At 58.4% G+C, this 25,721-nt stretch overlaps 4 protein-coding genes across 4 annotated transcripts in view; 2 read left to right on the top strand and 2 right to left on the bottom strand.

The window, feature by feature from the left end:
• Positions 1 to 75: 75 nt before the first annotated feature.
• VOLCADRAFT_106969 (uncharacterized protein) lies at positions 76 to 2,935 on the bottom strand. The gene is made up of 6 exons (XM_002955783.1): positions 2,673 to 2,935; positions 2,403 to 2,496; positions 1,692 to 2,197; positions 1,144 to 1,283; positions 633 to 833; positions 76 to 298 (listed from the first exon to the last, which is right to left on the bottom strand). Exons 1-6 carry the CDS (start codon positions 2,836 to 2,838, stop codon positions 173 to 175), a joined length of 1,233 nt encoding a protein of 410 aa, XP_002955829.1. The 5' UTR covers positions 2,839 to 2,935; the 3' UTR covers positions 76 to 172.
• A 311-nt stretch (positions 2,936 to 3,246) lies between these two features.
• VOLCADRAFT_96775 (uncharacterized protein) lies at positions 3,247 to 10,402 on the top strand (the record flags this gene model as incomplete). Its single annotated transcript, XM_002955839.1, has 17 exons — positions 3,247 to 3,369; positions 3,530 to 3,681; positions 3,899 to 4,005; positions 4,371 to 4,645; positions 4,840 to 4,874; positions 4,973 to 5,003; positions 5,123 to 5,282; positions 5,836 to 6,095; positions 6,842 to 7,010; positions 7,381 to 7,622; positions 8,035 to 8,170; positions 8,329 to 8,388; positions 8,455 to 8,684; positions 8,977 to 9,057; positions 9,396 to 9,559; positions 9,842 to 9,971; positions 10,190 to 10,402. The coding sequence occupies 17 exons, from the start codon at positions 3,247 to 3,249 to the stop codon at positions 10,400 to 10,402; spliced, it is 2,568 nt and encodes an 855-aa protein (XP_002955885.1).
• A 1,860-nt stretch (positions 10,403 to 12,262) lies between these two features.
• On the top strand, positions 12,263 to 13,606 carry VOLCADRAFT_96774 (uncharacterized protein; the record flags this gene model as incomplete). The annotated part of the gene is made up of 3 exons (XM_002955838.1): positions 12,263 to 12,271; positions 12,812 to 12,925; positions 13,292 to 13,606. The coding sequence occupies 3 exons, from the start codon at positions 12,263 to 12,265 to the stop codon at positions 13,604 to 13,606; spliced, it is 438 nt and encodes a 145-aa protein (XP_002955884.1).
• A 1,124-nt stretch (positions 13,607 to 14,730) lies between these two features.
• Positions 14,731 to 25,721, bottom strand: part of VOLCADRAFT_96773 (uncharacterized protein) — a gene marked incomplete at both ends in the record, with an annotated part of 14,178 nt that continues 3,187 nt past the window's right edge. The window contains 23 exons of the mRNA XM_002955782.1: positions 14,731 to 14,847; positions 14,924 to 15,140; positions 15,736 to 16,018; positions 16,330 to 16,474; positions 16,851 to 16,973; positions 17,438 to 17,626; positions 17,979 to 18,137; positions 18,672 to 18,810; positions 19,106 to 19,284; positions 19,768 to 19,983; positions 20,056 to 20,097; positions 20,512 to 20,673; positions 20,887 to 21,120; positions 21,546 to 21,683; positions 22,096 to 22,260; positions 22,469 to 22,656; positions 22,845 to 22,956; positions 23,108 to 23,110; positions 23,275 to 23,460; positions 23,703 to 23,921; positions 24,247 to 24,432; positions 24,836 to 25,036; positions 25,227 to 25,298. Coding sequence (XP_002955828.1) covers positions 14,731 to 14,847; positions 14,924 to 15,140; positions 15,736 to 16,018; positions 16,330 to 16,474; positions 16,851 to 16,973; positions 17,438 to 17,626; positions 17,979 to 18,137; positions 18,672 to 18,810; positions 19,106 to 19,284; positions 19,768 to 19,983; positions 20,056 to 20,097; positions 20,512 to 20,673; positions 20,887 to 21,120; positions 21,546 to 21,683; positions 22,096 to 22,260; positions 22,469 to 22,656; positions 22,845 to 22,956; positions 23,108 to 23,110; positions 23,275 to 23,460; positions 23,703 to 23,921; positions 24,247 to 24,432; positions 24,836 to 25,036; positions 25,227 to 25,298 — 3,675 coding nt within the window. The remainder of the gene's footprint in view (positions 14,848 to 14,923; positions 15,141 to 15,735; positions 16,019 to 16,329; positions 16,475 to 16,850; positions 16,974 to 17,437; positions 17,627 to 17,978; positions 18,138 to 18,671; positions 18,811 to 19,105; positions 19,285 to 19,767; positions 19,984 to 20,055; positions 20,098 to 20,511; positions 20,674 to 20,886; positions 21,121 to 21,545; positions 21,684 to 22,095; positions 22,261 to 22,468; positions 22,657 to 22,844; positions 22,957 to 23,107; positions 23,111 to 23,274; positions 23,461 to 23,702; positions 23,922 to 24,246; positions 24,433 to 24,835; positions 25,037 to 25,226; positions 25,299 to 25,721) is intronic.

Below are 25,721 nucleotides of genomic sequence, written 5' to 3'. Positions count from 1 at the left end.
AAGGTTCAGCGCCGGCTGTGTCTGGTTACGGGGAAATGGGTCGACGTGTGCCTCGCCTCGTACGAAACGCCTTGTAGACATGCGACAGTTCTGTCCTGTGTATTGCTGATATGCTGAGGTTCTTGGGGGGTAGCTGTCATTCGGAACGAGTCGGGGACCGCTGCGCGTCGAGCTAGCTGTGTTGCGCACCTGATGCCGTCGCGAGCAGGTCTAGACAGGGGTGGAATGCCACACCGTTCACCGTATCCGCAGCGATGCGTTGGCGGTCGATCTCAATGCCCTTTTGCAGGTCGAAAGCCTGGAGCATAGGTTTGGGTTTGGGAAGGAGGGGGTGAGTGCGAGCACATATGCAATAGCGTTGGTTATCTGTGTTGTATATGATTTGTTGTTCCTCCGGTACTTGACTGTTTACTATTGACTGACTTTGGGACATGTGCCAGAAAAGGGTCACGTAGGTCGGCGCCATCGTGTCGGAAACCCTGGAAATTTAAGGCGAGGCTGACATCTTTTGCTTGGGGTTTAAAGAACCATCTGTTAATTGTATGTTGGCTACGATGTGTGCTTGCCTCAACTGTAGATCCCTAATGCTGGGGTGCTGTGCCATATGTAAACGGGTAGCTGCCCGCGCTTACCGTAAGTGCACCGTCGCAGCCCCCGGTGATCAAGTGTTTGCCGCACGGCTCGATGTCAAACTGGACTCGCTGGTTGGTTTTGGCTGTGTCCCTCTGCAGCGTATAGACTGCCTCGTAGGTGTTCCGCACGTCCCAGCAGAACATTTGGTCATCCTGACGCGCGCCCGTGTAGAGGTAATTGCCGTCGGAGGAAAACATAACCTGAAAAGTGGGACACAGATTCGGTTATGAACGATGCATACACCAGCTTGCGCACGCCGCTCCAGGCCACCCGCGGCATTTTTTTATCTAAAGGAAAAGCCGACAGCAAGCAGCCAAGCACAATCACTGGGACTGGGCGGGAAGAGCTTTGTCCGAGGAAACGTGACTTACTTAACCCGCGCTTACTAAACGTGAACCTTCCCGTAGGCCACATAATGTTACTGTACACCTAGCCGCCGCCCTATGACCAAGCCGATCAACAATCAAGCATCACCATTGTAGCCGTTTATGGTGCGCAACGGTGTCGCACCTGTGTCAACCCTCCGCGGTTTCCTGTGAGGATGAGCAGCAGCTCGTACGTCCGCGCATCGAAGAGGCCCAGTGCGCCCGTGTAAGTACCAGCCGCGAACACGTCGCCAGCGGCGCTGAACGCTAGACAGGATACAATGCCTGCATATTTACGCGGTTGCGCGACGTTACGGACGTAAGCCACGCGCAGAATCCCGCGTTATTGACCGGATTTACATGGAAGGCCCCAGCGCTCCCTCGCAAGGCACTTAAGAATCGGAGTCCTTAGCTTTTTCCCTAACACCCAGGCCCTTTCAGGCGTCATTTCCTGGTGGCCAAGTTTCCGAAAAAAACGAGCAGGAGCCCAAAACCTCTTCGAATCCTTTATTGGCAGAGTTTCATGAACCAGTCTCATGAAAAGTGGTCCTAGGATACGAACTCATTCTGGATGTGGAGATGTGGATCATGGCTTGCAGGCTACCTCGCCACCTGTCAAGTGTAACCTACCTGGTGACGACGTTGTCCTCCTTACCCGTAGCATGAAACCCTCAACTGCATGAAACTCCCCACCTGCAATGCTCTCCGGCTGCTTTCGCTTGTGCGTGATGATGCGTTTGTAGTCCCTGCCCGGCCGTGCCACGTCGAACACATAGATGCTCTTATTGTAGCCGCCCAGCAGTCTTCCACCGTCAGGGCTGAATGCCAATGAGTACGCGGCCGTGGGCTCATCCACGTCATTGTAGCCGCGGTACGAACATCGGATGGTTCCGGAGCATGCGTCCCACAAGTGAATTGGCTGACCGCGACAGGACGATGCAAAACAACACGACACAGGATCCGTAGCGGACATCCGGGAATACCAGCAGTAGTCGTACACCGTCTCGCCCGCGTGCATGCGAAGCGCGGGCGACAAGTTGTCGGGGCCGGCGGCATCACTCCGAGACGCACGGCCGTCGTTGTCGTATATCGCTGCCGTACTTGGTGAGTCAGCGCCGGCCTCGCAAGGCAGCAGCAGGTCGCCGTGGTCAAGCCGCTCCGCCGTCCGAACGTCTTGGGGCAGGTCGAACAATCGTAACCTGTGCAACCAGACGGGCCCAAAATGGACCGACTGGGCGAACCCGTGAATCAATCCTACTAGGTCGTCACTTCGCAAAAGCAGGTGAAGGATGTGCATATGAAGCATCCTGATGCGCCGCAAGCAGCTGCATGGTACTGCTGCGTATCCATGCGTGCACTGGATGCTGGGACCCCGTCATCCGCACGACACCGCATATCCCGTACCAATTGTCATCACTTGCGGTGAGCAAACAGGCGCCGTCGGGTGACCATTTTACACCTTTCAGGAAGTTGGTGTTAGGGCAGTTGTCCGCGAAACCTGGCCAAGCGGGAAGCCTGAACGTCAGTGGTGAGTTGAATCAAGCATAACTTTGTTTGCGCTCTCAGCGCCTGGCCAGCTGCCGGATACGGGGCTACTTGGTTTGGTTTCCCCGCCCCTCAGCCCCTGCGGCTGCTTAGGCTATGCGGCAACCCGCCACCTGTAAGGTCACGCACCTGCGTACTCCTGCGTAGCGCGGTACAAGGGCTGAGGCGCTTGGGGAAACACGAAAGCTGTGTACCAGGTATGCGCTGACGCTGGCTGTTCGTCAATCATGCTATGATCATGAGGAGCTGTTACACAGTCTGCTGCTGCAGTTAACCCTTCTGCTTGTAAATCCATTCTTGTCGGATGTTCCCGTCGCGGAAATTCTTTCCAAAGGGGAAAGGAGGCCGGTGTCGCTGCTGAGGTCAGCTATTTTTTGCATCATTACCAAGGTTCATTACACTACAAGAGGTTATTCTGCAACCTCTGCCAAAGCCGTTGGTGCGTGCCGTATTCCGCTCATGCATCGACTTACTTCTGGCGCTTGCCATGTCTTGGCACCTGTCCATGATTTATCGTTTGATTTCTGAACTTGTGGTTCATTTCGCCAAGCACGTTAATAACTAGCTGTAGATCGCACCTACCTCTTTACCATCCGCTCGTCTGTAGCTTATAGAAGCGTTTTGGGCCACCTTCCCTGTTAAAAAATTTGCATCAGAACCTCACAGCTGTCCACAGAGCGTTGAGCCGCTGCCTTCGTCCCCTATGTCGGGGAGTTCGGGAGTCGCAGCTGTCAGCGCAGCCTGGTCCACCGGCCGCAACCTTGACAGCACCGACCCCGTTAGCATCCAAGAGTCAATTGATCAACTAGATCAGCTCCAAAACCAGGTGCTGCGGTAGCAACTGTCGCTCAGCTCCGGAGCTCATTTCCTCTTCCCCATCCACTATCGCCCTCAAACCCGGGCCCCCTCCGCATTCCGCACGCAGCCATGCAAATTCCCGCAAACCATCGCTTAAGAATAAATGCTCACGCCACATATAATCGCAGGTCCGAATCCATCTGTTCCGGCTCCTGCAACGCCTGGCGACTCAGCCGGGGGACGGTTTGGACCAGGCTCTGAGTCAGCTGGCTGCGCAGGCGGACAAGGTGATTGCGGAGAGCCCCGAGGCCAGCATCTTGCCCCACATCGGAACCTACCAGTAAGTCGTCTAGGGTGCGGCTGTGCCTGGGCTGACCCCGACATAATTGGCCATGATAGGGCTCATGATTGCGCCGGGAACAGAGGAAGGGGAGAGGCTGGTGGGGGCTCTGCACCCTGCGCCAAAGCCGCTCTCTCAGCATAACCCCGACTCCAGTCACTCCCCCCGCCGTTTCCCGCCATGTGCACCCCCCTGTGCCCCCTTCCGGCCACAACAGGGAAATCGTGTCCCGGATTCTGAAGCTGACCTCGGAGATCAGTCGCAAGCAGGCCGCTGAGGATATGGAGAAGCAGGTGCAGGAGTTTGAGGAGCGACTTGCGGCAGGTGATAGGTGATAGGGCTCCGGCTCCGCCTTTTTGGAAGGCTTTGTTTAACGTTGCCAGTTGATTCTTTTAATTCACTTATTGCACATGATTCTCCCTGGTTTGGGGTGTTTGGGGTCGTAGGGTTTGGGCGATGCGGGGCGTGGGGCGTGGCACGGTTGACTGGCGAATGCGTTAGATGGCACGGTGGTGCTGGTGCTGGTGCTGGTAATGGTGGTGTGGTGCGGTGCGTAAATGAGAGGTGTTCAGGACCTCTGTCCTTTGGATGGCTTTGATGGCCTCTAAATGCTCCGGAGGGCCGTACTTCCCTACATGTCGTTCATGATGTCCACGCTCACGTTCATGTCCCGCACGGTTCCCCCTCAGGCAGCCTCTCCGATGCGGCCTACTGCTGTGTAAGACTGGAGAAGATGGCGCAGGACGCGGAGGAAGAGCTGGCGGACAGGGAGGCGAGACAGCAGCGGAGGCAGCAGCAGGGCAAAGAGGAGGCGGCAGGGGCAGGGGGCGAGGACGCGGGTGGGGAAGGAGAGGGTGGCGAGGACGAGGGTGGAGGTGGGGGTGTTGGGCCGCCGCGGGTGACGGCGGAGAGCGTGGCGTTACTTCGGGAAACTGCGGAGCTGTGCAGTGCCAAGCTCAAGGAGGTGGGTGCGGAAAGAATGTGTGGTGTAGAAAATAAAATTCAGAACAAAACATTTGGTGAAAAAATTATGAAAAGGTAAGTGGCATTTTACAAGGAGGTGAAATGGGGATGGCGGTCGCGAAGGATGAAAACGATGTGGTGGGCATTTGGAGCACTATGCGTCCCCCCCCTTCCTCCTCCTCATCATCACTATAGCATCCCGAGGTCGCCGCCTTCAAGAACGCCTTTCGGTCAGTCCTACTTCTTCTACACTCTTTCCGTGGCACCAACTTCACCCATTCTCGTGGTTCGTCTTTCCCCTCCTCCACCCCCCGAATCAATACCCCAGGAGGAGCTGGCTCGTCGTGACGCGGACGCACGTGACTCCTCCAACTTGGATCTTAACTCCCGTAAACCCGGATCTTCCCCCCTCCAAAAGAAAAAACGGATCCGGGAAATCCGGACCCCACAGAGCCCGTAACCCCTACCCCCCTGTCAGGCTCTCGACGGCTGCTGTGCGGAGGCGGTGACGGTGGACTCCTCAGCGTGTTGTGTGGCGGTACGGTCGGCGCTGCGAGGTGGCAGTGTGCAGGTGGCCGAACTGATCTCGGCATCGCAGGTGCTGGGGCTGCAGCAGCCGCTTCTGCGGCAGATGACAGGTAAGGATGTGTCAGGTATGCGCGTGTTGTCCGCCGTGTGCGTATTGTGCGTGTTGTGTATGTGCGTGGGGAGGAGGTGAGGAAGGGGATGGGATAGATGCCCTGGCCGATAGGGGGGGAAAGAGGAGGGGAGCGCGTGGGAGCTGTTGTGGATGCAAAAGGTCAAGGGTGCAAAAATCACCAGCTAGAGATCTGAGGGTGGGGGGGTGGGGGCCCCCTTAACACACCGTGTGCTGTGCTGTGCTGTACGGATGCAGAGGATTCTTGTGGTGCACAAATTACGTGCAGTGCGGGTTGCTTATGATGATGGTGTGAGGCGAAAGAGGGAAAGCGGTGATCATGGAGCAGGGAACGAGGGTCTTGCCTAGTTCCTGCCCCTGTGACTTGATATGGGGTAGTGCTAGTTCGCTCTTCGGCCTGAATAAATAAACCCCCTCTGTAAACTAATTTTTATAACTTATTTCACTTCTTTCTCTTCGTTGTTTGTTTCACTCGTTGCTTCTCTCCCACTCTCTCTCCAGTCTTCTGTTACCTGTCCCGATCTGATCCCCAGACCGCCTGGTCAACGGCGCCCTGGAGCCCATGCTGACGTCACCCTGCTGTGTCACCGTAACGCCTGCCGCCATGCCTGGCGCCGCCGCCACCCTCGCATGGCATCCTGCGCCGCCGGGCTCCGGGGCTGCGCGGCCACTGCGGCAGCGCGGCAGCAGCGGCGGCGGCGTCGATGGGCCTTGCGACCCGGAGCATTGCTGCCAGCACCTGCTGCGGCTGCTGGCGACGTGGCTTCTGGAGTTCGATGAGGGCCTTATGGAGGTGCGGGGAAACAACTGGTGCGGGCGACCTCCTGTAACCCCCCTTTCTTTTTTTCCCTTCACACCACACCTTGGGACTTTTGTAGCTTCGGCACTCTGCACTTAATTAGCATGCAATCCCCGCAGCCCCACATCGCACTTGTTTTATCTTCACCGTTGGGGGTTTAATTAGTTTGAATGCAATAATTGATATCTCATCTTTTTTGTTTTCTTAACCGGACGTGTGCGTGTTGGGTGATCATCATTGAAGCCCTCTCCGATGCTTTTCTTGATTTACCTGCCTCACCTTCCCCACAACCATTAATCCAACCACCATCCCAACCACTAACCCAACTACCAATCCAACCACCACCGCTTGACACACTATTCGCGGCAGCATGCGGACCCCGACTCAGGCTTAGTCAATTTTTTTCAGCTGCGGATCGGATTGACGGTATTTTCGTCAATCCAAATATGTTGAAAGGGAGCTACTGCTTTCGGTCGTTTTTTCTGTCATATTTCGGGAGCTATTTAGGTGCCTCATATTCCCTCTGATGGCGGTTCTGCCTTCTGGTACGACCCTCCGGACCCGCAGCTCCTGCCGACCTCGGTGCGGAAGCATCCGTCCTCTCAAAGAAAAGAAACCCTCTCTCCTCCCTTTTCTCCTCTTCTCGTTTTCCTCTTCCATCACACAAATCCATGTATGTACGCATGTACGTATGTACGCATGTACGCCTCCCGCCCGGCCCCGCCCCGCCATCCCCTCAGGTGTTCGGTGGCCCGTTCTGGAGGGCCGTCGCGGACTGCTACATCGCCCGCGTGGCCCGACCCTTCATCGCCGCCAACCCCGAGGACGTGGAGGGCTGTGAGGCAGTGGTGGCGGCGGCAGCGGATCTGGAGGCCATGGCGGAGAACCTCAACTTCACGAATGGAGAGGGTGAGAGGGGCTCTGTCTCGGCCCCCGTGTTGCTCCTCACGAGCTCCCTCACCACTCCCCGGCCCCTGCGCCCGGCGCGGAGTGGTGCCGTCATCACCTCATCAAAAACACTTTTTCACGCAGCCGCGGAACGAACGTCTTTATCCGAACTTCTTTTCCGAAATGTTAGGGGCTTCCCGTTGTTTTGTTTTGCCCCCCTTGCCGAGAACACAGACAGACAGACAGACATTCACACATGTACACAACTCCAGAACACGTCCTTGTGGCCTTGCATGATGTCCCCCGTCCCGCCCCGGGCCCCTTGCCACCCGGCCGGACACTCTCCCGCCCCTTTCCCTCTTTCCCCCCGCGGCCCCACACCCCCAAAAAGACCCGTACCTGGCCCCGGCAGTGGAGAGCCTGGCCCGCCACGCGCTGTCCAACCGCCAGGAGAAGTACCTGGAACGAGCAAGGCAACTGCTGAAGGGGGTGCCGGGCACCACACTACCACCACCACCATCTGCCGCTGCCGGTGGTGGTGGTGGTGGGAGCTGTTGGGATACGGTCATGGCGGGTCAGGAGGTGGCCGTGGATCACGAGTATTACCGGAGGCTGGCGGCGGGGGAGCTGCAAGTGGGTGGGGGTGGGGGTGGGGGTGGGGTGAAGGATCACGGAGGGGGCTGGGGGCCGGGGTGGATGGGGTGGATGGGGTGGATGAGGTGGATGGGGTGGATGGGGTGGATGAGGTGGATGGGATGGCTGAGTTGTGAGGGCGGGGTCGAAGGTGAAGATGAAGGTGCAGGTGAAGGTGAAGGTCAGGGAGGGACGTGTTTTTCCGTTCCTTTCCAAATCCCCTTTCGCCCCCAAACCCATATCCGCTGCGGTCCCTCCCCCGTACTAGTACCCCTTGTCTTGGAGTGTCCGTCTAGGGTTCTTCCTTCTCGTCAGTCGTCTGTGCTTCGTCGTGTCCCCCTGATCCCTGACCCTCCCGCGGGGGGCCCCCTCACACACACACACGCGTGTATGTCCCGCATCTGGCCCTCAGGATTGGGAGGTCCAGGATCCCCCCAGCGGCTGCCGTACGGACGGTTCTCCGCTGGCTGTGGGTCGCTATCTTATCACTCGGAGAATGGACGAATGTGTGCAGCTGGTGACTGGGTTGGTGGAGGATGCATGTGCAGGTAGGGGTGTGGTCGAGGGAGGGGAGGGAAGGGGAGGGGTCCCTTTCAACTGCCACAACCGCCACAACTGAAACCCGCCGTCTCCCCCCCCATTAATCATCCCAATACACACATCTTATCCCCCCTCCTCCTCCTCATGCCTCCTCCGCACTCTGCAGGCAGTCGGGCGCTATCCCGCGCCCTCCTCAGCGCCGTGGCCAGCATCGCCCTCATGGCCCGTACACTCCCACCCTTAGCCTCAGCATCTTCCGCCTCCTCCTCCTCCTCCCCCGCCGCCGCCGTAGGTAGCGGCGGCAAGGGGCCCGCCTTGATCACCGACCCCCCCATGAGCTCCGTTCCCCAATTGGGTTTGTTGTCGGTCAACGATCTTCAGCACCTCGCGGCCATGCTGCTGCTGCTGTCCCAGGGTTATGGTTCCGCCCTGGAGGCGGCGACGGGGGAGGGCGTGGTTCGGGTGTTGGTGGGGGAGGCGCTGCAGCTGCGGGCGGCTGCGAGGGTGCTGATGCGCGAGCAGGTATGTGTGTGTGTGTGGGGGGGGGGGGCGGGTTTGGGTTTTGGAGCGGGGCCGGGGGCAGGTGGAGATTGGGGCAGGGGGTTGGGCTGGAGTAATGCCGAAGGAGATGCAGCGAGGTGTGACTTTATGCAGTGGAAGTGAAAGTGGGAGTACAGGACGAAATCGGGTACTAAGAGATGTACTGCAACACGGTGCTAGTTCAGTCCGCACCTCATCCTTGCCTTTGGCTTATCTCGTCTGTCTGTCTGTCTGTGTGTGTGTGTCTGTCTCTCCTAACCATTGCCGCGCGCAGCTCCGGAGCCAGTACGGCACTTTGGACGAGATCCTCGCTGGCTTAGACGGCCTGCGCGACGTGGGACGTTCGGACACGAAGGTACGAACACACCCGGGGGGGTTCTCCGGGACCGGGACCGGGACCGGGGCGGGGGCAGTCTGAAGGAGTCGTTGAAAGTAGCTTTATCATTTTGTACACGTATGTATGTACGGATGTCGCCACTGGGCACTGTGTTGTGCCCCTTTCCCGCTTTGTGTCTCGTCAGTACGGCAAATACCGTACTTGTGTAGCTATACATTAACACACGTGTGCATTGTTGCTGCTGCTCCCACTATAATGTGCTGTGCATGCACGACTGCTCCCCTGCCTCCTGGTTTCTTGCATACCCTACCTCACCCTACTTAACTCCCTCCTGCCCCCCTCCTGTGTGTCCTCAGGTGGGACAGCGGCACCGGCGTGTGGTTCAGCAGCTCCTCCACTCCCTGGGCCGCCTGGGTCGCGCCGCCTGCGAGGTGCTGACCCCGGAGGACGGAGTGGCCCTGGGGGCGGCGGTGATCAACCACGTAGCCGGGCAACTGGTGGCCACCACCATGAGCAAAGGGTGGGTGGTGGTGGTGGTGATGGGAGTGGTGGTGGAGGGTTTAGTTATGAGGTTCCTAATCTGTATTCTGGGGGTAGTGGTTGTGGTTGCCTTTGCTTGCTGCTGCTGCTGCTACTGCTACTGCTACTGCTGGCCATGTGCTCGCGCTGTACTGATGTAATGCTTGGAGGGGAGGTGGTGGTACCTAATTTGCTAGTTGAGATGGGGTTGGTCCCTGTGATGCGGTGCGCGTGCTCGGTACCTGTTGAATGTATGCTGTGTTGATTTTGTGCGGCCGTACAGCGACATCGCCCATGACGAGTGCGTGGAGCTGGGGGAGTTGTTAGGACCCCTGGTGGGGGGCGCCGTGGAGGCGTGGCTGGCGTCGGCGCGCGGCGCGGGACCGGACCTGTCGGGCATCCCCCTCAGTGTGGTGAGTTGTGATGATCTTGGAGAAATGTGCAAAAAGGGTTTGGGTCGCGACTTAAACGCCTGAAGCTGCTGATAGCTTTTCTGTTGTTCAATTGGGGGGTCACGTATGCGCGAGGGGCCGTAACAAATTGCTGACAGGTTAGGCGCACGTGAAGCACGTGAAGGAAGCATCGCATGCATTGTGCATGTGTTTACATCGGCGCGTGTATTTCTATGCAGGTGGCGAGTGCACTTACCGCGCGGGCGTCCCAGATCCGCAAGCTGCAATGCGTGCTGCACGTGCTGCGCAGCGACACAATCGCGCATATCGAGCAGCTTTGGGACCGGGGGGAGCTGGCGTTGCTTGCCCCGCCGGAGCTGGAGCACTTGCTATTGGCGATTAGTGAGGATTCGCCTGGGAGGCGCGCCATGCTGCAGAAACTGCGAGACTGAACGAGACTAGCGATCAACCAACTAGGCCGAGGCAACTACCTTCAAGGCCGCAACCTCTGGCGGCAGTTAGGATACCTTTACAAATATTCCCTTTGCTAATCAAGGTTGTTTTTGCAAAAAATTTATTTAAGAATTTCTTTTGTTTCACTGCTCAACTTTTACTTTTGACTTGGGAGATCCGTCGGGGCCTCTTGGCAGTGTATCATCATGCCGGCTTATAGAAACCTAAGAAAGCGAATGAGGCTGACATGGCAACAAAGAGCAGCAGGCGTTGGACTGCTAATGTTTCTTGTCATGCATGCGCCGACGTTCAGCTTCATGGTGGAGTTCAGCGACGACACTGTGCGAAACCAGAAATGGAGCCCTCTCCAAGCCGTCGCTGTTGGACTGATTAAAACCAGTCCTGAAATGGCACCCTACACGAAGTACATTCTGCTGCCCGGGACATTCTTTGAAACTTTGGTGCTGACGATCGACGCCTGTTATGTGGACCCGAGCCGATTAGATCCGTGCGACTGGGGCAAGCTCAAAGACTGGAATGGGCTTTTGCAACGGGCGGACGTTACAGATAAGGTACGAACTTGGTGTGCAGCACAGCAGCAACACACCGTGAGTGGGTACACTTTGGCGGGAGGAAATATCACCGTTGCCCGGGAACTGGGAGCGGGATCCGGTTCACAGGGGCGATGCCGTGAAACAGGAGGTTTGCAAATCAGCTTTAGAATGCGTTAAAAGTAGAAGGTTGGTATCGGATCAAGTGGTCCTGTGTTCGAGGGGAACCCTCATGATCTCCCCTTTGGTGAGAAACGAGTCCCCACATCTCCCATGAATAATACCCACTCAGTGCACCGGGGCCCGCCCGGTCGGCAATGCCTTGGATCCTGATGCCCCCTCTGCCAAGCGCTGGAAAGTCACCTGTGTCGCCCTGAATAGGTCGATTTGCAAGTCTGAAAAATGTCGCCTCCTTTCCCTCCGTCTTCCTTCTTCCGTTAATAAGGTTGATGTTTTCGTCGAGAAGATGGGGGAGTATCGGCCGTTTGTTCAAGGCACGGCGGCTGCAGCGACCATGTTCTCCATCACATCCGCGTTCTTGGATGGTTCCATTGGTTTAATCCTAGGCTATGCTGGCCTTGCATATACAACAAATAAAGCAGGGTGCGAAATTATTGCCGTTACAAATATGTGCGTCGCCATGATTATAGCGATATACATTATTATGAACCCGGGTAATGACGAGGGCACCGAGAGGGCACCGGCAAAAGAGTCTGTCCAGAAAAGTGTGAAAGAATTGAAGAAGACAAAATGACAATGATAATTCCTAGTTGTAATTGGCCTATTTGTAACTTGCTGGTAACTTTCAGACTCAAATGACTTAGATACCTTTTGAAACTACGAGGACAATGTGCAGGTGAAGAATTTTGGCAAGTGCACTGTTTCCGACGTACAAGTAGCCGACGTGACGTCCCGATTGCAGGGTTCCCTTTTTGGCAATTTAGTCATTATTATATGCACAATCCCTCATTTAGTGTTTAAGATCCGTATAACACATGTTCTCGAAAAGGAAAAGAAGCAGGGCTCGGTTAGTAAGTCCGGTGCAGCACATATGCGGCGTCTGCTTCGCCCTCTTCGTGTTTCTGCAGACACCACTCTTGACAGTCCCAATCAAGCATGACGGACGTGTGAAGGATGTTCCGCTAAGCGCAGTCGAAATAGCAGCCATCGGGGTCAGTCGTAGTTATCCGGACTATGCAAACGCAATGCATGTAGTCATACTTCCTGGCACTTGGTGGAAAATGTTATCCAAGGAGGTGTTCAAATGTTTATCTCGCACGGGGATTTGCGCTCTGGGACGCCTTTTGGATGGTCAAGGTGAGCGCTTGTGTGCGTATGTGTGTTTTGATCAGACCTCAGCCCGTCATGCGATCCGGTGATGGGAGCTCGGAGGACGAAGCCCTTTCGTGGCTATGTTCGCGAAATATGCTAACACTTACTCAGGGGCTTGGGTAGCGAGCGGCATGTGTGACCTTTGTGTGCGCCTGGGGCCTCTCTTCCCACCATCTTCATTATCGATATCGTGCGTTACACGATGGAGACCGGAGCCTTGTTTCCTTCGCCTATTGCGTAGTCAGCGACCGCAACCTGGTTGCCATATGTATGCGCTCAGTGATCATAAGTGATGATTACCATGGTGGGACTTCATCGCCACATTGGATAGCTCACCACGACGGTCCAGAGTGCTTTATGGCGTGCACGTGTCTTGTCACGTAGACCTAGCTCGCTGTGCTTTTTGCGCTTTCAGTTCAGCACGCGCATTGGCAGGCTGCATGTAGGCAGATCTAGTCAAGGGGCGTCACAGCTGGTGACTGGACTCGGCACTCCCCGTATTTTTTGAGCGCAGCCCTGTTACAGGACAGCGACGTCAGCCACCTGGGTGAATCGTATCAGGAGGCGGGGGGCCCCGCGTCTGGGCTACTGGCACTGTCGTGTGGCATGCTTTTGGCGTGCGCTTGCGCCATGCCGGTGGTGAGTTTGCCCGCGGTTCGGTTCAATTTTTGTGGAACGTTCATGCGTCTGCTGTCTGGGCGGTATGGTACATTTAACGACACTATGACGATGGCTGCCGAGGAAGGCTTGCGAGATATGGAGCACAGGTGCTAGGTCTTCGCGCCCAAAATCAATTTGGACTTATCTGCTAATGGAGATGAAATGTGTATACTTTAAGTAAGAAAGAACCGGAGCTGTTTTTAGCTGAATCACACGGGGAAGTCTCACGTAGGCACTGGTCACGATGCATAGCGTCCGTGTGGATGATGCCGTATTTAGTATACTAATCAAGTCTTTCCCAGCGTCTTCTCCGACTTGCCCACCTTACCATTCATTTATGTGCAGGTGCCTGACCTGAAGGTGACACTGGTGGCGCTGGGCATGTTCATTTGGGCGGTGTTCCAGACAGCGTGCACCCCCCTTCCGACTATAATTTTCATGTGTGTGTTGTGTGTGACGGCTGTGTTTGGCGCCGAGCAGCCGCCGGCCGCTGCCGCCACCGCGCGGGTTCACACAGACAGCATGAAGGAGGGCGCAGCAGGCGGGGTCGCAGGGCACAAGGAGGCTGGCGCTAAAGCCGCCTCCGTGCCCGCTGGGCAGCGCACTGCGGGGACTACTCCGGGACACCTTGAAAAAAGACACGGCAAAAAGCGGAAGTAGAGACAAATGCTTACAAACCTCACTAAGGCATGTTCTCTCATTCCGCTGAGGGCGTCAGGTTGCTACGGAATTCAACGGTGTCGCGTGCACGGACCGATTGGGTCCGTAGCTCCCTTTTGTGCAAGAGTGAGGTCGAAGACGTTGCGCGAGTTTATGCGGATAATTATGTTCACACTGCATGCATCGGATGCAGTCACGCTTACGATGATCAAATGAAAGCCTGCCTTGCCGTGCCGCGCAGTGGTATCAACCTTCCAGCATGATGAGGATGCCGCGCGTTGGCAAGTGTGCCGTGAGCCCCCACCGTAAACCTCCAGCAAGTCCTTTGTCAACCCCCACAATGAATCAGACTTTAAAATGTCAGAAACCCAGAGCCTTGCGCCTCCTCCACAAGCACACACACACACAAACAACCCATACAAATGCAGAGTTGTCAGTCTTTCTAGCCACGCCGGAGGGGAGTTGGAGGGAAACCCTCTGGTCGCAATGCGGGACGTTGCTGGCACGTAAGTCCAAGAAAGAAACAAAGGGCAAGGACCCAGAAGCGATAGACAGGGAACGGGCCGGGACTCCGGGTGTACGACTGCAGTGCAATTTATCCTGATGCAGAACTGTGTCACAATTGCAACTGCTGTAAAAGCACACGGTGGCAAATGCGTGCCGTACAGAGACCAGCGGCCGTGCTGGACCCACATCGGCAGTCCAAGAAGACGCGGTTAAGAAGCGGTCCAGGTACGGTAGTACGGACGACAGCAAGCTTATCAGTGTTGCATGAACGGTTTGATAAGAAGGACGTGCTCCTGCAATTCTCGGCGTCATCAAAACGAATAATTACTATATCTTATGCTTCTGTTCAAAATGGTTGTTGGTTAATCACGATCACGGTTGGTTCGGTGGCGCTGAGCGGCAGTTGTTAACCGTGCTCAGTCACAAGCAGGGTCAGTACGCTGTCACCATAAGAAGAAGAGCGCCCCTTTCTTTGCCGCGGAAGATAAGGCCAAGGTGGATGACCACTCCTCACCGCGCAGCAGAAGCCGCTGCTGCTGCTGGTGGTTGTCCTCCTGGATGCGGCGCATTGGGTTGTGAATGCGTTGGCGACGTTCGTACATGCACTCGGACGGTTGTCAATGGTGGTTCCTCAGACATAACGTTGCCGTACGCTCCCCCAGCACCGCCATACGATCCTCCTGCGCCACCGTATGATCCTCCCCCACCGCCATACGAGCCACCATACGATCCTCCTGCAGCGGCCCCGTACGAGCCTCCTCCCACGCCGCCATACGATCCGCCCGCACCCCCGAATGAAGGAACCCGTACCGCCGTCGTCTGCTTAACCGTGGCCTCATATACTGACGTGGCGGTGGTGCTGGGGTTGGAGTTGGCGGTAGTGGCGGCGGTGGTCGTGGTAGGCGTGTAAGGGGTATTGACAACGGCGTACGCAGGGCGAGCCACGGAGGGCAGCGACGGACTTGCACCCAGCGACGGCGGCGGCGCGTAGCTGCCTATACCCGTGCACGACAGCCCTGCATAGCTCCTAAGAGAGCGCGAGAGGGCGGGTGGCAGCGCGGCTGGGTGTTCATGCGCAGAAGCAAACGCGAAATGCATATCCAGTCCAAGATTCCAAACAGGAAAAGTTCTAAAGGTATTGATGTAATGGCGAGAAGAATGCCCGGCTATGCTGGATGAGTCCGTCGAGTCCGGCGACTGTGGCCGCTAAAGTTGAAGTGCGAACTGTTGTGTTGCGGCTTACACCTGCCGTGGTGTGTGCCCTGGACCATCTAAACTACGGAACCGTATATCTTAGCAGAGGAAACACCACAACACACATGAGCTTGGGAACCGAGCAAAAGCGGAAGCACTACCATGCATACAGGTAGACAGGCTGACAGAGAGGCACGCATGCAGACTGGCAGACACCGGCAGACGACAGTACACGCGCGTCTGGCGAGGATCAGGGCGACGAGATGACATGCACCCTCCTGAACTCCTGGCCACAACAACAACGACTTCCCACCAGGTCGAAATCGACGTTTAACCCTTCGGTCCCCACCACCAACCCCAACCCCACCACCAGCATCCAGAACCCACAACCACTACGCCCACCCCCGCACATCCCACAATTTGCCCACCTGTTGAAGCCTGCCGGTGCCGACCGTGGGTCCAGCGGGGCCCCTGCCACACTTAGATCGGTCGCCAAGGAGCCCCCGATGGCGCCAGCAGCTGACGCGCTGCCCGTCGGGCGCGCCAGGGCGCCAATCCTGCCAGCGGTCCTCGGCGCCATGCTGTTCATGATGGCCTCCAGCCTCTGCCCCTCCACCTGGGCAGCCAGCCGCATCTTCTCCTCCGTGGCGCGATGCAGCTGCTCTTGGATGCTGTCCAGAGTGCGTCGCAGACTACGAGCTTCATCCGTGACTACAAGGAAGGGCGAGAAGAGCGAGCGGCGACGCAACAGAGGGCCGGGGGTGGGGCTGCGAGAGGACGGAAGGGAAAAAACTCTTGCGACGGGGAGTGGGGAGGAACCCCGTGAAACGCAGGCCTTGCGGGATGTACAGCTTCACCCGTACGCGCGTTTTTGCGTTTGTGTGTGGGCGGCCGGAAAAGGCTGAGCGGGCGAACGTAGGTGGAGTTTGAGACCCAGCCAGCCACCTGCCGCCACCAATCCAGCCAGCAAGCCACTTGCACCCAGCCAGGCAGTCACACGCCGTTTCCAGTCACCCCTTCACCTTGCATGTTGGCGTTACGCAGTGTGTTGACTTGATCCTGCAGCGCGTCGCGTTCCGCCATCAGCTTGTGCACCAGTTTGCCGCTGTGCTCCAGGTCGGACAGGCGGGCACGAGCCTCCGCCAGGTGCCGCTGCAGCTCATCGGCCTGGAAGGAAGGAAATTTTCATGCCGGGGAGTAAAAAAAAGACACCCTCCAGCCCCAAAACGCAGTTAAGAGGTCGAAAGGCCCAGGTGAGGGCGGTTGGGCCAAAGGAGGAGGGGGTTGAAGGGATTGAGCTCATCCTTACTGTACGTACTTCCCCCCTTCCCCCTGTCCCGCAACTGGTAACCCGGAAATGGGCCGCTCGTGTACCTGGTTTCTTCCCCTCCTATCTGGGGGCCCTAAGCTCTGATGCTCACATGCGTATTTCCCCCAAGTCCCCCCCGCCCAGCCGTTGCCTGTCGCCTAAGGTCTTTTCCCCAATCCCCTCGGCCACCGCCCATCCGCAAGTCCCACCCCTTCCCTAGATCAGTTCCCCCACCCGCAGCTGCGCCTCGTTCCTCTCCGCCCTCAACGCGTCGAGGTCGGCGACCAGCTTGCCACCTTGCTCGCTGGCGTCCCGCAGCCGGGTCTCCAGCCGCTCCATGGCCTCCTTGGCATTGGCCTGCGTTGCGTTGCAAGTATGCCTGTATGTTTTAATGATCTGCGCCGCGATGCCTGTATGTACGTGTATGCGTATAGCTGCAAGTGTGTATGTGCGCACGTGTTGTAAGTATATGTGCTTCTGTGTTACACAAGTGCATGTGTAGTGGGTTGAATAGGAGACCAAAACCCGTCATGTGGATGGTGTATGGAGTGCCGGTATGATGGTAAGGTTAATAGGGTGGAGAGGCACTGCGGAGAATGATAGCTTAGGAACGAGGAAAAGACGTTTTTCTTACGTGCATCACTATGTGTGTTCGTTACAGCTGGAGAGTGTGTCGGAGCCCTCGGCAAACTTTGCGGACCATTGTGGAGTAACGGGATAGGGGCCCGCTGGGTGCTATGGGTCCAAGCGACGGCGGCTATCATCGCAGTGCAGCGGAGTCTGTGCAGCGACAGTGCCAGTGGCGGTGGCAGCGCACGTACCTTGGCGAGCCGCTCCCCGTCCTCCGCCGCCTGCACCCGCGCCAGCAGCTCCTGTGTCTTGAGCCGTGTCTCGCTCTCCGCCAGCACCAGCTGCCCGTTCAGCGAGGCGGCGCGCACGTTGGCGTCACTCAGCGCCTTGTCGGTGGCCGCCAGCCGGGCGCTCAGTGTATCCAACTGGTCCTTGGCATCCTGAGCAGATGACATGGGTGACGCAGGACCTTACGCATCAAAGGTGTGAGACAGTGGTGGTACAGCATACAGGCACAGAACCCAGGGCGAAACAACAGCGGTGCAGCAACTGAACGAGATAATGACACAGGAACAGGAACAGGAGCAGCAGCAGCATTACAACATCAGCCAGCGATGCTGGCCATATCTGCATGATGACTGGATGAGCCGCAACAGCGTCGAAGCAGCAGGGGCCGCGTCCAGCCCGCCATGAACACGCGTATGTTCCCCCTACCAGCACCGCACTCGCGCGCGGTTGTCCTTCACTTTACAGCTCTATAAAGTAAATATACTCAGCGGACGCCTCGCTCACCTGCAGCTGCGACTCAAGCAGCCTCGCCCTGGCACTGGCTCCCGACGCCTCCGTGTTGGCGGATTGTGCCTCGGCACGCAGCCGGGACAACTCCCCCGCCCGAGTCTCCCCCTCCGAGTAAAGCTCCCGGAGTTGGGCCTCCTGCTGCGTGGCAGTCTCCTGCGGGCGAGGGGGAAGGAGGTGGGAAGTGTGAGAGAGCACAGTGGCATGGGGCTGGGGATGTGGCTTGGACAGAGGGTAGCACATGGGACTCGTCAGGGTTGGCCGGGGTTGGGCTGGGGTACCGGTGTCTTAGGCTGTAGGGAGCTCACAACAGAGGGGCACCATAGTGGTGAGCTTGCTCAGCGTGATGGTGATGGCGATGGTGGTATAGGAGTTAGCTACATGCGCACTGGAATCTAGAAGCCTAAGCTAGGAGCGCTTGATGCTGACGCTGACGAGCCGGAGATATAATCGTGCTGGGAAGATGAGGGAGCTGCGAGGTGAAAACAGATGAGCAGTGGCAGGTATAGCTTACATATAAATATCGCTATGTTTGGTGCGGAACGCCGGCTATCCAACCATCTTTGAGCTGCCCCCCTCTCTCTCTTACACACACACACACACACACACCACTGCCTTTCTCCCTCGCCTCCCCAACCACCTCCCCAAGCACAGTATCACCACCACAGTGGTGGAGAGGGGCTGCCTCACCTTCCAGGTGTCTCTTGACTTGGTGATGACCGCCACTTCCTCCTGTAGCGCCACAGCTGTCTGGCGAGCCTCCAGTAGCGAGGACTGCAGTGCGGCTGCGGAGGCCTCGTGGGAGGCGAGCTGCTGCTGCAGGACAGACCTGTGAAGACACACGCACGTACAGATACACATCCACATCCAAATGCATCAAGATACGTGCAGATTCACGGGAGAGGATGTGGCTTATTTGTGGGGCACATCGGCAGGTCATGCATGTGGCGCATGCCGCATTTCTGGTGCGGGAGCAGCGCACTGCAAATCACCGCATTGCACGCCTAAAGCGTGAAAGGTGTTGTAACCCTCCGATCGTAACCCGCCTTACCACCTCCAATCCCCGCACGCACCTCGTGCCGCCCGTCCCCTTCCCTCCCCCAACCCGCTTCCCAGCCTCCCACCTGGCCGCCTGCTCCTCCCGCAGGTCCATTTCCAGGCTGACCACTCGTGAGCTGAACTCCTCAGTGCTCCGCTGCGAGTCCGCCAACCTGGCCTTGGCAGCCGCCAGCTGCCCGGTCAGCTCCTCCGTCACACCGATACCGGAGCGGAGGCCATTCAGCTCCGCCTGCAGCTTCCCGACCTGGGGAGTGACACCAACAAGTGAGGGAGCGAGTAGGGAGCAGGGAGCAGGAAGTAGGGGATGTGATGTGCTGCAATGTCAGAGAAAGGTCCGCCGATGCCCAAAGGAGGAGGGGAGAGGATGAGCCCCGGCAGGAGAGGAGAACGAGAAGTCAGGGTTCAGAGGATTAGTGTTTGGAGACAGATTTGGACAGAAAATGGGGAACACGGGTAGATGGGTCTCGGTAACATGAGGGGGCGAGAGGTGGTTCTCTCACCCGGACAGAGCCTTCAAGACATCATCACCGCCACCGCCACCACCTCTACCTCTACCTCCCACGTGAGGAAATAGTACGCTCCCGTTACCCATCCCGCATACACTCCACAACAAGTTATCCTCACTAAAAAAATCCCGGGATGTCGCCGTTTGTGCCATCACTGCGTGCGCAGCTTTCCTCTCCCCACGACACGGCAATCCCCACGACACGACAACTGCAAAACCCACCTGCACCCGCAGCGTGGTGAGGCCCTTGATCAGCTTCTCCTGGCATGTAGGGTCCTCCCAGTCCACCACACTGCTGTCCGAATCAACCGGCCCATGCGAGGCGGCGGCGGCGGGGCCGCCTGCGGAGGAGGCGGAGGCGGAACCAACACCTATGCCTGCACCCATGCCCGCCCCGCCGCTCGCTGCGCTTCGCTGCGGGGAGGAGACCGACAGCGGCTGCGAGTGGCCGCGCGGCGAGGAGGAGGTCACGCCGGATGACATCAGACACGTCTGCTTGATGGCGCGGACCTCCGACCACACGATGTTCAGCAGGTGGTCGCGTCGGTGCGCCTGACGGGTCCATGGAAAAAGCAAAAGGGGGATTAAGGGGAAAGAGGAGGGCTGTGAGACGTACGGGGAAATGGCTGGGCAACTGGACCCGTTTTAACCTTGTTGGGGGATAGAGGGGAAAGACGAACCACGAACGAGTGAAGCTGCTGCCAGGGCAAGAGTGTACCAGGAGTAGAGGGGCAGGAGAGCGGAGCGGAGCGGAGGTTTCGAGAAGGAAGTGGACAAACGGAGCTTAGCACAGGAGCCGAACCGATTGTGAATGCGAATTTGGGGAAGGGGAGAGGTTGGCTCTTTGGTTCGGATGGCTGAGGAGGATGGGAGGACGAGCTCTGGTGTTCAGCGTATTCCTCTATTGGGGCAACATCAGCAGCGCCAGCAGCAGGGGGCCCCGGCAATTCACCTCCAATATCTCACCCTCAGTCGCAGCATGTCCCGCTCCTGCTTGTCCTCCGACTGCAACGCACTCATGGTGGAGATCTGGCGCTGAAGGGACTCGCGCTCCGACGCCAGGGCCGCGAGACGCGCCTCCCGCTCCGTAATGGCCTCGTGGAAGCGAGCGTCGGCGTCTAGGACCGCCTGTCACAGAGTTGGAGGGGTGATTAGAAAACAGGTAACGGTAGCTTAGGGGACCAGGTGAGGGGTCAACAAAGTTCATATTCATGGCGGGTGTGGGCGGAGAACGTAAGAAAATACAGAAAGGAGTAAGGGGTCCGGGGAATAGGTGAGTGAGGCAAGGTTAGAGGATAGAGGAAACCGGCCGCCTGTTAACACACTCACCAAACCACCCACCTTGTGCAACCTCGCCTCGCCGTCCGCCACCGCCGCCACCAGCCTCGCTTCTCGCTCCGACACGCTGGACTGCAGCCTGGCTTCCGCGTCCATGACCGCGGAGTGCAGCCGAGCGTCTCGCTCCGCCGACTGCGCCGCCAGCTTGGCCTCCCACTCAGCAGACAAAACCTGGACGCGCTTCTCCTGATCCGCCATCGCAGCGCGCAGCCGCTCCTCTTTCTCCGACAGTTGCGCCTGGACGAAAAACAAATATAAAAATGCGACAGGGAACGGAAGGTAGGAACGCACAAGGGGGTTCCGGAAGAGCAAGGGGGAAAGCGCAAGGGGGAAGGGAAATGGATGGTTGGAAAAGCGATAACGGACGTGCTAGCTTTTGTTCCCCCTTTTATTTGCATATCATGTCACCTTCAACCTCACCCTCACCCTCCCGTTAAGGAAAAAAACAGGCTATAGGTATTTTTCGTCTCTCTTCCTTCGCCGCCATTTCCTGCGACCTGCGGCCCGTAAACCCTCACCCTCCCGTTTCCTGGGCTCCTCTTTCGCCCACTTCTGATACGCAGCAGGGACAGCGCGACCGCCGGCGTATGGCCTTTCCCCTTCTTCTTTCCTAAATCCCCGCCCCTAATGCTCTCGCACGCTCTTAAACAAGGAGACCCCACCTGCAGTGCCACCTCCCGCTCCGTCGCCTGGGCCTGCAGCCGGGATTCACGGGCCGCGGACTCCATTGTGAGGGCCTTATGTGCGGCAGAGAGCTCCTCCAGCTGCCGGTGCAGTCGCTGACACTCGCGGTTGGCCTCCTGCAAGACGACGGCGAGAGTGAGAGGGCGCGGAATCAGAAGGCAGGTTGGGACCGACGAGTCTTGACAGCCTGGAGAACACTTAGGAGCAGGCTGGAGAACATTTCACCGCAAATGATGGATGATCTGAAAGAACTGCCAGAGGATGCTAACGTTGGAGGACTCCCTCCTCGCAGCTGTTCTTACTTCCCCATCTCGAAAACATTACTCCGCACCGGGGCCCCCCTTTCCATCCCCGTCGCCCGCCCGCCTTCAATTCCCATCTACGTGGAACGAGCAAGGATTTACACCCTCCCTGTCCCCCACTCCCCGCCCCGCGTGCGCACCCTGTGACACGAGGACAGCGGACGGAGCCCCATCTACCGCCAACCGCCACCGTGGGCGGCGGGCCCCCCACAAAGCACACACGCACCGCCAGCGCCTGGTCCATGAGTGCGATGCTTCTGTGGCTCTCCTCCAGCTCCGTCAAGTGGGCCGCCTTGAGCTGCTGGTGGGCGGCTAGGGAGCTGGCTAGCTCGTTGGCTCGGGCCACCTGAGCCTCCATGCCTAGGATGCGCTCGCGGGCCTGCTCCAGGGCCTGCTCCAGGACGTGATGGAGCGAGATATCACGTGCAGGAAGCAAACAAATAAGATTGGCGACGCCCCAAACCCGCGGATGGGGTTGAGGGAGATGGTAGAAGAAAGGGATGTAGAGAAACATGGGGTGCTGCAGCAGCCGCAGGAGTGAGGGGGACCCGAAAACCCATCACCAGAAACCCACCCACCGCACCCCAACCGGTCCCCACCTGGCCCTGCCGCTCCGCCTCGTTGGCGTTGCGCTTCATGATGCCTACCAGCGCCTGCAACACAGGCCGCCACCGCCGCGCGGGGGCCACTGCGCCGCCCTCGGGCACTCCAAACAACGAGTCAGCCCGCTCGGCTCGCAGCTGCCGCCACACGGCATTGACCTCCACCTCCAGGTCGCGATCCAGCTCTGCCAACGCAAATGCAGTGGGAACAGCAGCAGTGGCATCAAATACCAGCAGCAGCAAAAAGGAGCGGTATGTGAGGGCTAGGTAAAGAGGGAAAAGTAAAAGTGCAAGAAACAAACGCCCTGCTTCTTAAAGCATTGAAGTACTTGACGGCCGGTGCGGCGCTGTTTGCCCCCCTCCGTGCACGCACCTCTCAGCAGCGCCTCCAGCTCCTGCACATCCGTCTGTGCGGCACTCTCCCGCCGTGCCGCATCCTCCGCCGTCAGCTGCGCCACCCGGAGCTCCTGTCGTACACTATCCAGCTATGGGGTCCAAGGGCGGCCCAGCAAGGGCGGCGGCAAGAAATTACCGTAGGTATGAGAGAACTGGGTCATAAGAGTGAGGGTGTGGGTTGGGGAGGTGCCGTGTAAAGAGACCCATATCAGTGCCGGACTGGCAGCAACAGCCACGCACCGCCTGAACGGCCCATAACGAGTGAACGGAGGATCACATATGGGATTAGATCAGGACAGCAAAAGACAGACGGGCGCCCGGGTGAAGGGTCATCAAACGGACACCGCATCCGCTCTGGTCCCAACAGCACCCCCAGCCCTCCCTGCGCCCCGTCCCCCGTTGCGTACCTGTGACCGCGCCGCCTTGAGCTCCGCCTTGAAGCCCTCCGCAGCCGAGATAGCGGACCGCAAGTCGCTCTCTGCCTTGGTGGAGGCGGCCCGGGCCTCCATCTCCGCCTTGGCCACCTGCGTCATGGCGCCCTCAAGGTCCAGACTTAGCTGCTCGGACCGCTCCTCGGACCGCCATTTGGCCTCCTGGAGGGATTGTAAGGGTAATGGGGGCAGGGACAGCCAATTTCGCGTGTTCCCTGCAAGGATGACATACTAGCGGCTGCCGAGGAAGCACAGGGGGGCACTTCTGCGTGTTCACGTCCATCCCCCGTCACTCCCTTACAAAGGGAAACGAGAAGAGGCGGGGAAGAGACAGGCGGACCCCGCATGCGTCCCGCCCGATCCCCCAAAGAAGAGACCTGCAGCTTGTTGCGCTCCGCGCGCACCGACTCCAGCGCCGCACTCAGCTCCTTGACCTGGTTGGCCAAACTCGCCGCCTGCTGCAGCGCACTGCTTTCGCAGCTGCGACTGCCTTCCACCTGCAGCCGCAGCTGCGCCAGCGCCGACTCCGCGGCCCGGCGGCCGGCCTGCTCTGCCTCCATCTGACTGGCGGCCTCCAGCGCCTGAGAGCGCAGCCGCGAGGTCTCCTCACTCAGGCTGCGAACCTACATGGCGCCGGTCAGGTTAAGGAATAGGACGGGCCAAGAAGGGATCAGAAGAAAAAGAGGGCCTCCGCATTCACAAGAGTACAAGGAAGGAAAAAAGGATGAGCAGAGCAGACCTGTGGTTGAGTGGTGGCTGGGAGCCCAACCAATCCACCACTGGTATCCCGCAGCCCATGGCAGAGACCTGGATACAAACCAAAAGCCTCACGCCGACCCCACCACCATATGATCCTGTTCGCCTTTCCCTAACCACCACACCTGACAGCAACAACCCAACTTTCCCACGCGTCCTCCTCCCATTTCCCTCCCTAGCCCCTACTACTACCTGCGCCTGCAGCTTGTCCGACAGATCATGGTTCTGTCGCTGCAGTCGGTCTCTGTCCTGACGCAGCGCATCCGCCGCCGCCTTGGCGTCCGCGAGCTGAGCAGCCAAGGAGGACTGACCCGAGCGAGCAGCGCCCAGACTGTCTTGCAGTGCCCGGACCTGAGCTTCAAGCATGCTGGACTCAGCCTGAGTTGATGGGAGGCGGGAAGGGAAGAAAGGTGTCCGCCTGGGTGGTTTGGGTTTGGCTGAATGGTTTGGCTGAATGGGCGCTTGCAAAGGGTACGGCGTATTGTATCGGAGACCTGGCTGCGCGCCGGGAGCTGTAGCTAAGCGGCAGCGGCACACACATGTACACATACGAACGCACATATTCCGGCCTTGCTTTATCTTGTCCCGCATGACCGGGCGTGAGGGCAGTTGAGGACTTAAGGTTCCGACATCTCCCAGCTCCGAAAATCACCCGCAGTTCCTGCCTTAGCAGAAGTAAGAAGCTCTCTCTCCCTTCTTTTACGAACCTCTTAAATCCTCCCACTCACACAATCCCGTTCAGGCATCACTTGGCATCCTCATCATGGGCCCCCACCCGCACCTGCAGGTCCAGCAGACTGCCCTGCTGCTCCTGCAGCTGCTGCACCCGCCCCATGAGAAGCTGCTTAGCGCCCTCGCTGGTTTCCAGCTGCTTCCGGAGTGCCTCCAACTGGCCCCGCAGCTCCCCCAGCGCCGCTGCAGCGCTGGCCTCAGCCAAATCGCTGGCTGCCCTCTGGGCGGCTTCCAAGCTGGAGATCTCAGACTGGTAAGGGGAAAAGAACCCATGAAGGGTGGTAAAGCAGGGTGAGGTCGCAAAGGCAGGGGTTAACGAAGCCATGAGGTCATGGGGAAGGGCAGTGGATTGTAAGCACGCCAGGCGCTGAAATCATTCTAAAGGGAACGTCGAACTTTTTTGATTCCGTTATTCGCTGGCACTCCTGTGCGCGCCTTACCCTCAGTCGTTGGCACTCCCGCCGCTCGGAGCCCAGCTCCGCCCGCAGCTGCTCCACCTGACGGCTCAACGCCTCCATCGCAGCCACAGTCGCACGGTCGTCGACATCACGATCACGCACACCTGCGCCTGCTCCCGCCCCTCCCGCCGCTCCTCCCCCTCCGCCGCCATTGCGACCCATGCTGTTGCCCGCACCTCCCTTATCCGGATTCCGAGCTCCCGCTCCTGCAGCTCCACTGGACCCACTCGCTACCAGGCGGCCTCTGCCGTCAGCACTGCCGCCGCTGCCGCTGCCGTTGGCGCCCGCCGTACTTTTGTACGACGACTGTTGCTGCTGTGACGGCTGCTGCTGCAGATTCGGGTCTGAGCTGCGATGCTGCGGCATGGGAGAGTGGCCACCGAGCTGGAGCGATGCGAGTAACTCCGCCAGGGGCCCGTCGCGGCTGGCGGGGGCCTGGTGGGATGGCTGCGACTGCAGCTGCTGCCGCGGCGGCAG

The sequence above is a fragment of the Volvox carteri genome (assembly GCF_000143455.1).
Source record: "Volvox carteri f. nagariensis unplaced genomic scaffold VOLCAscaffold_55, whole genome shotgun sequence".
In the NCBI taxonomy this organism is placed as follows: domain Eukaryota; kingdom Viridiplantae; phylum Chlorophyta; class Chlorophyceae; order Chlamydomonadales; family Volvocaceae; genus Volvox; species Volvox carteri.
Note: the sequence above shows the minus strand (reverse complement) of the source record. Positions and strands in the feature narration are given on the sequence as shown.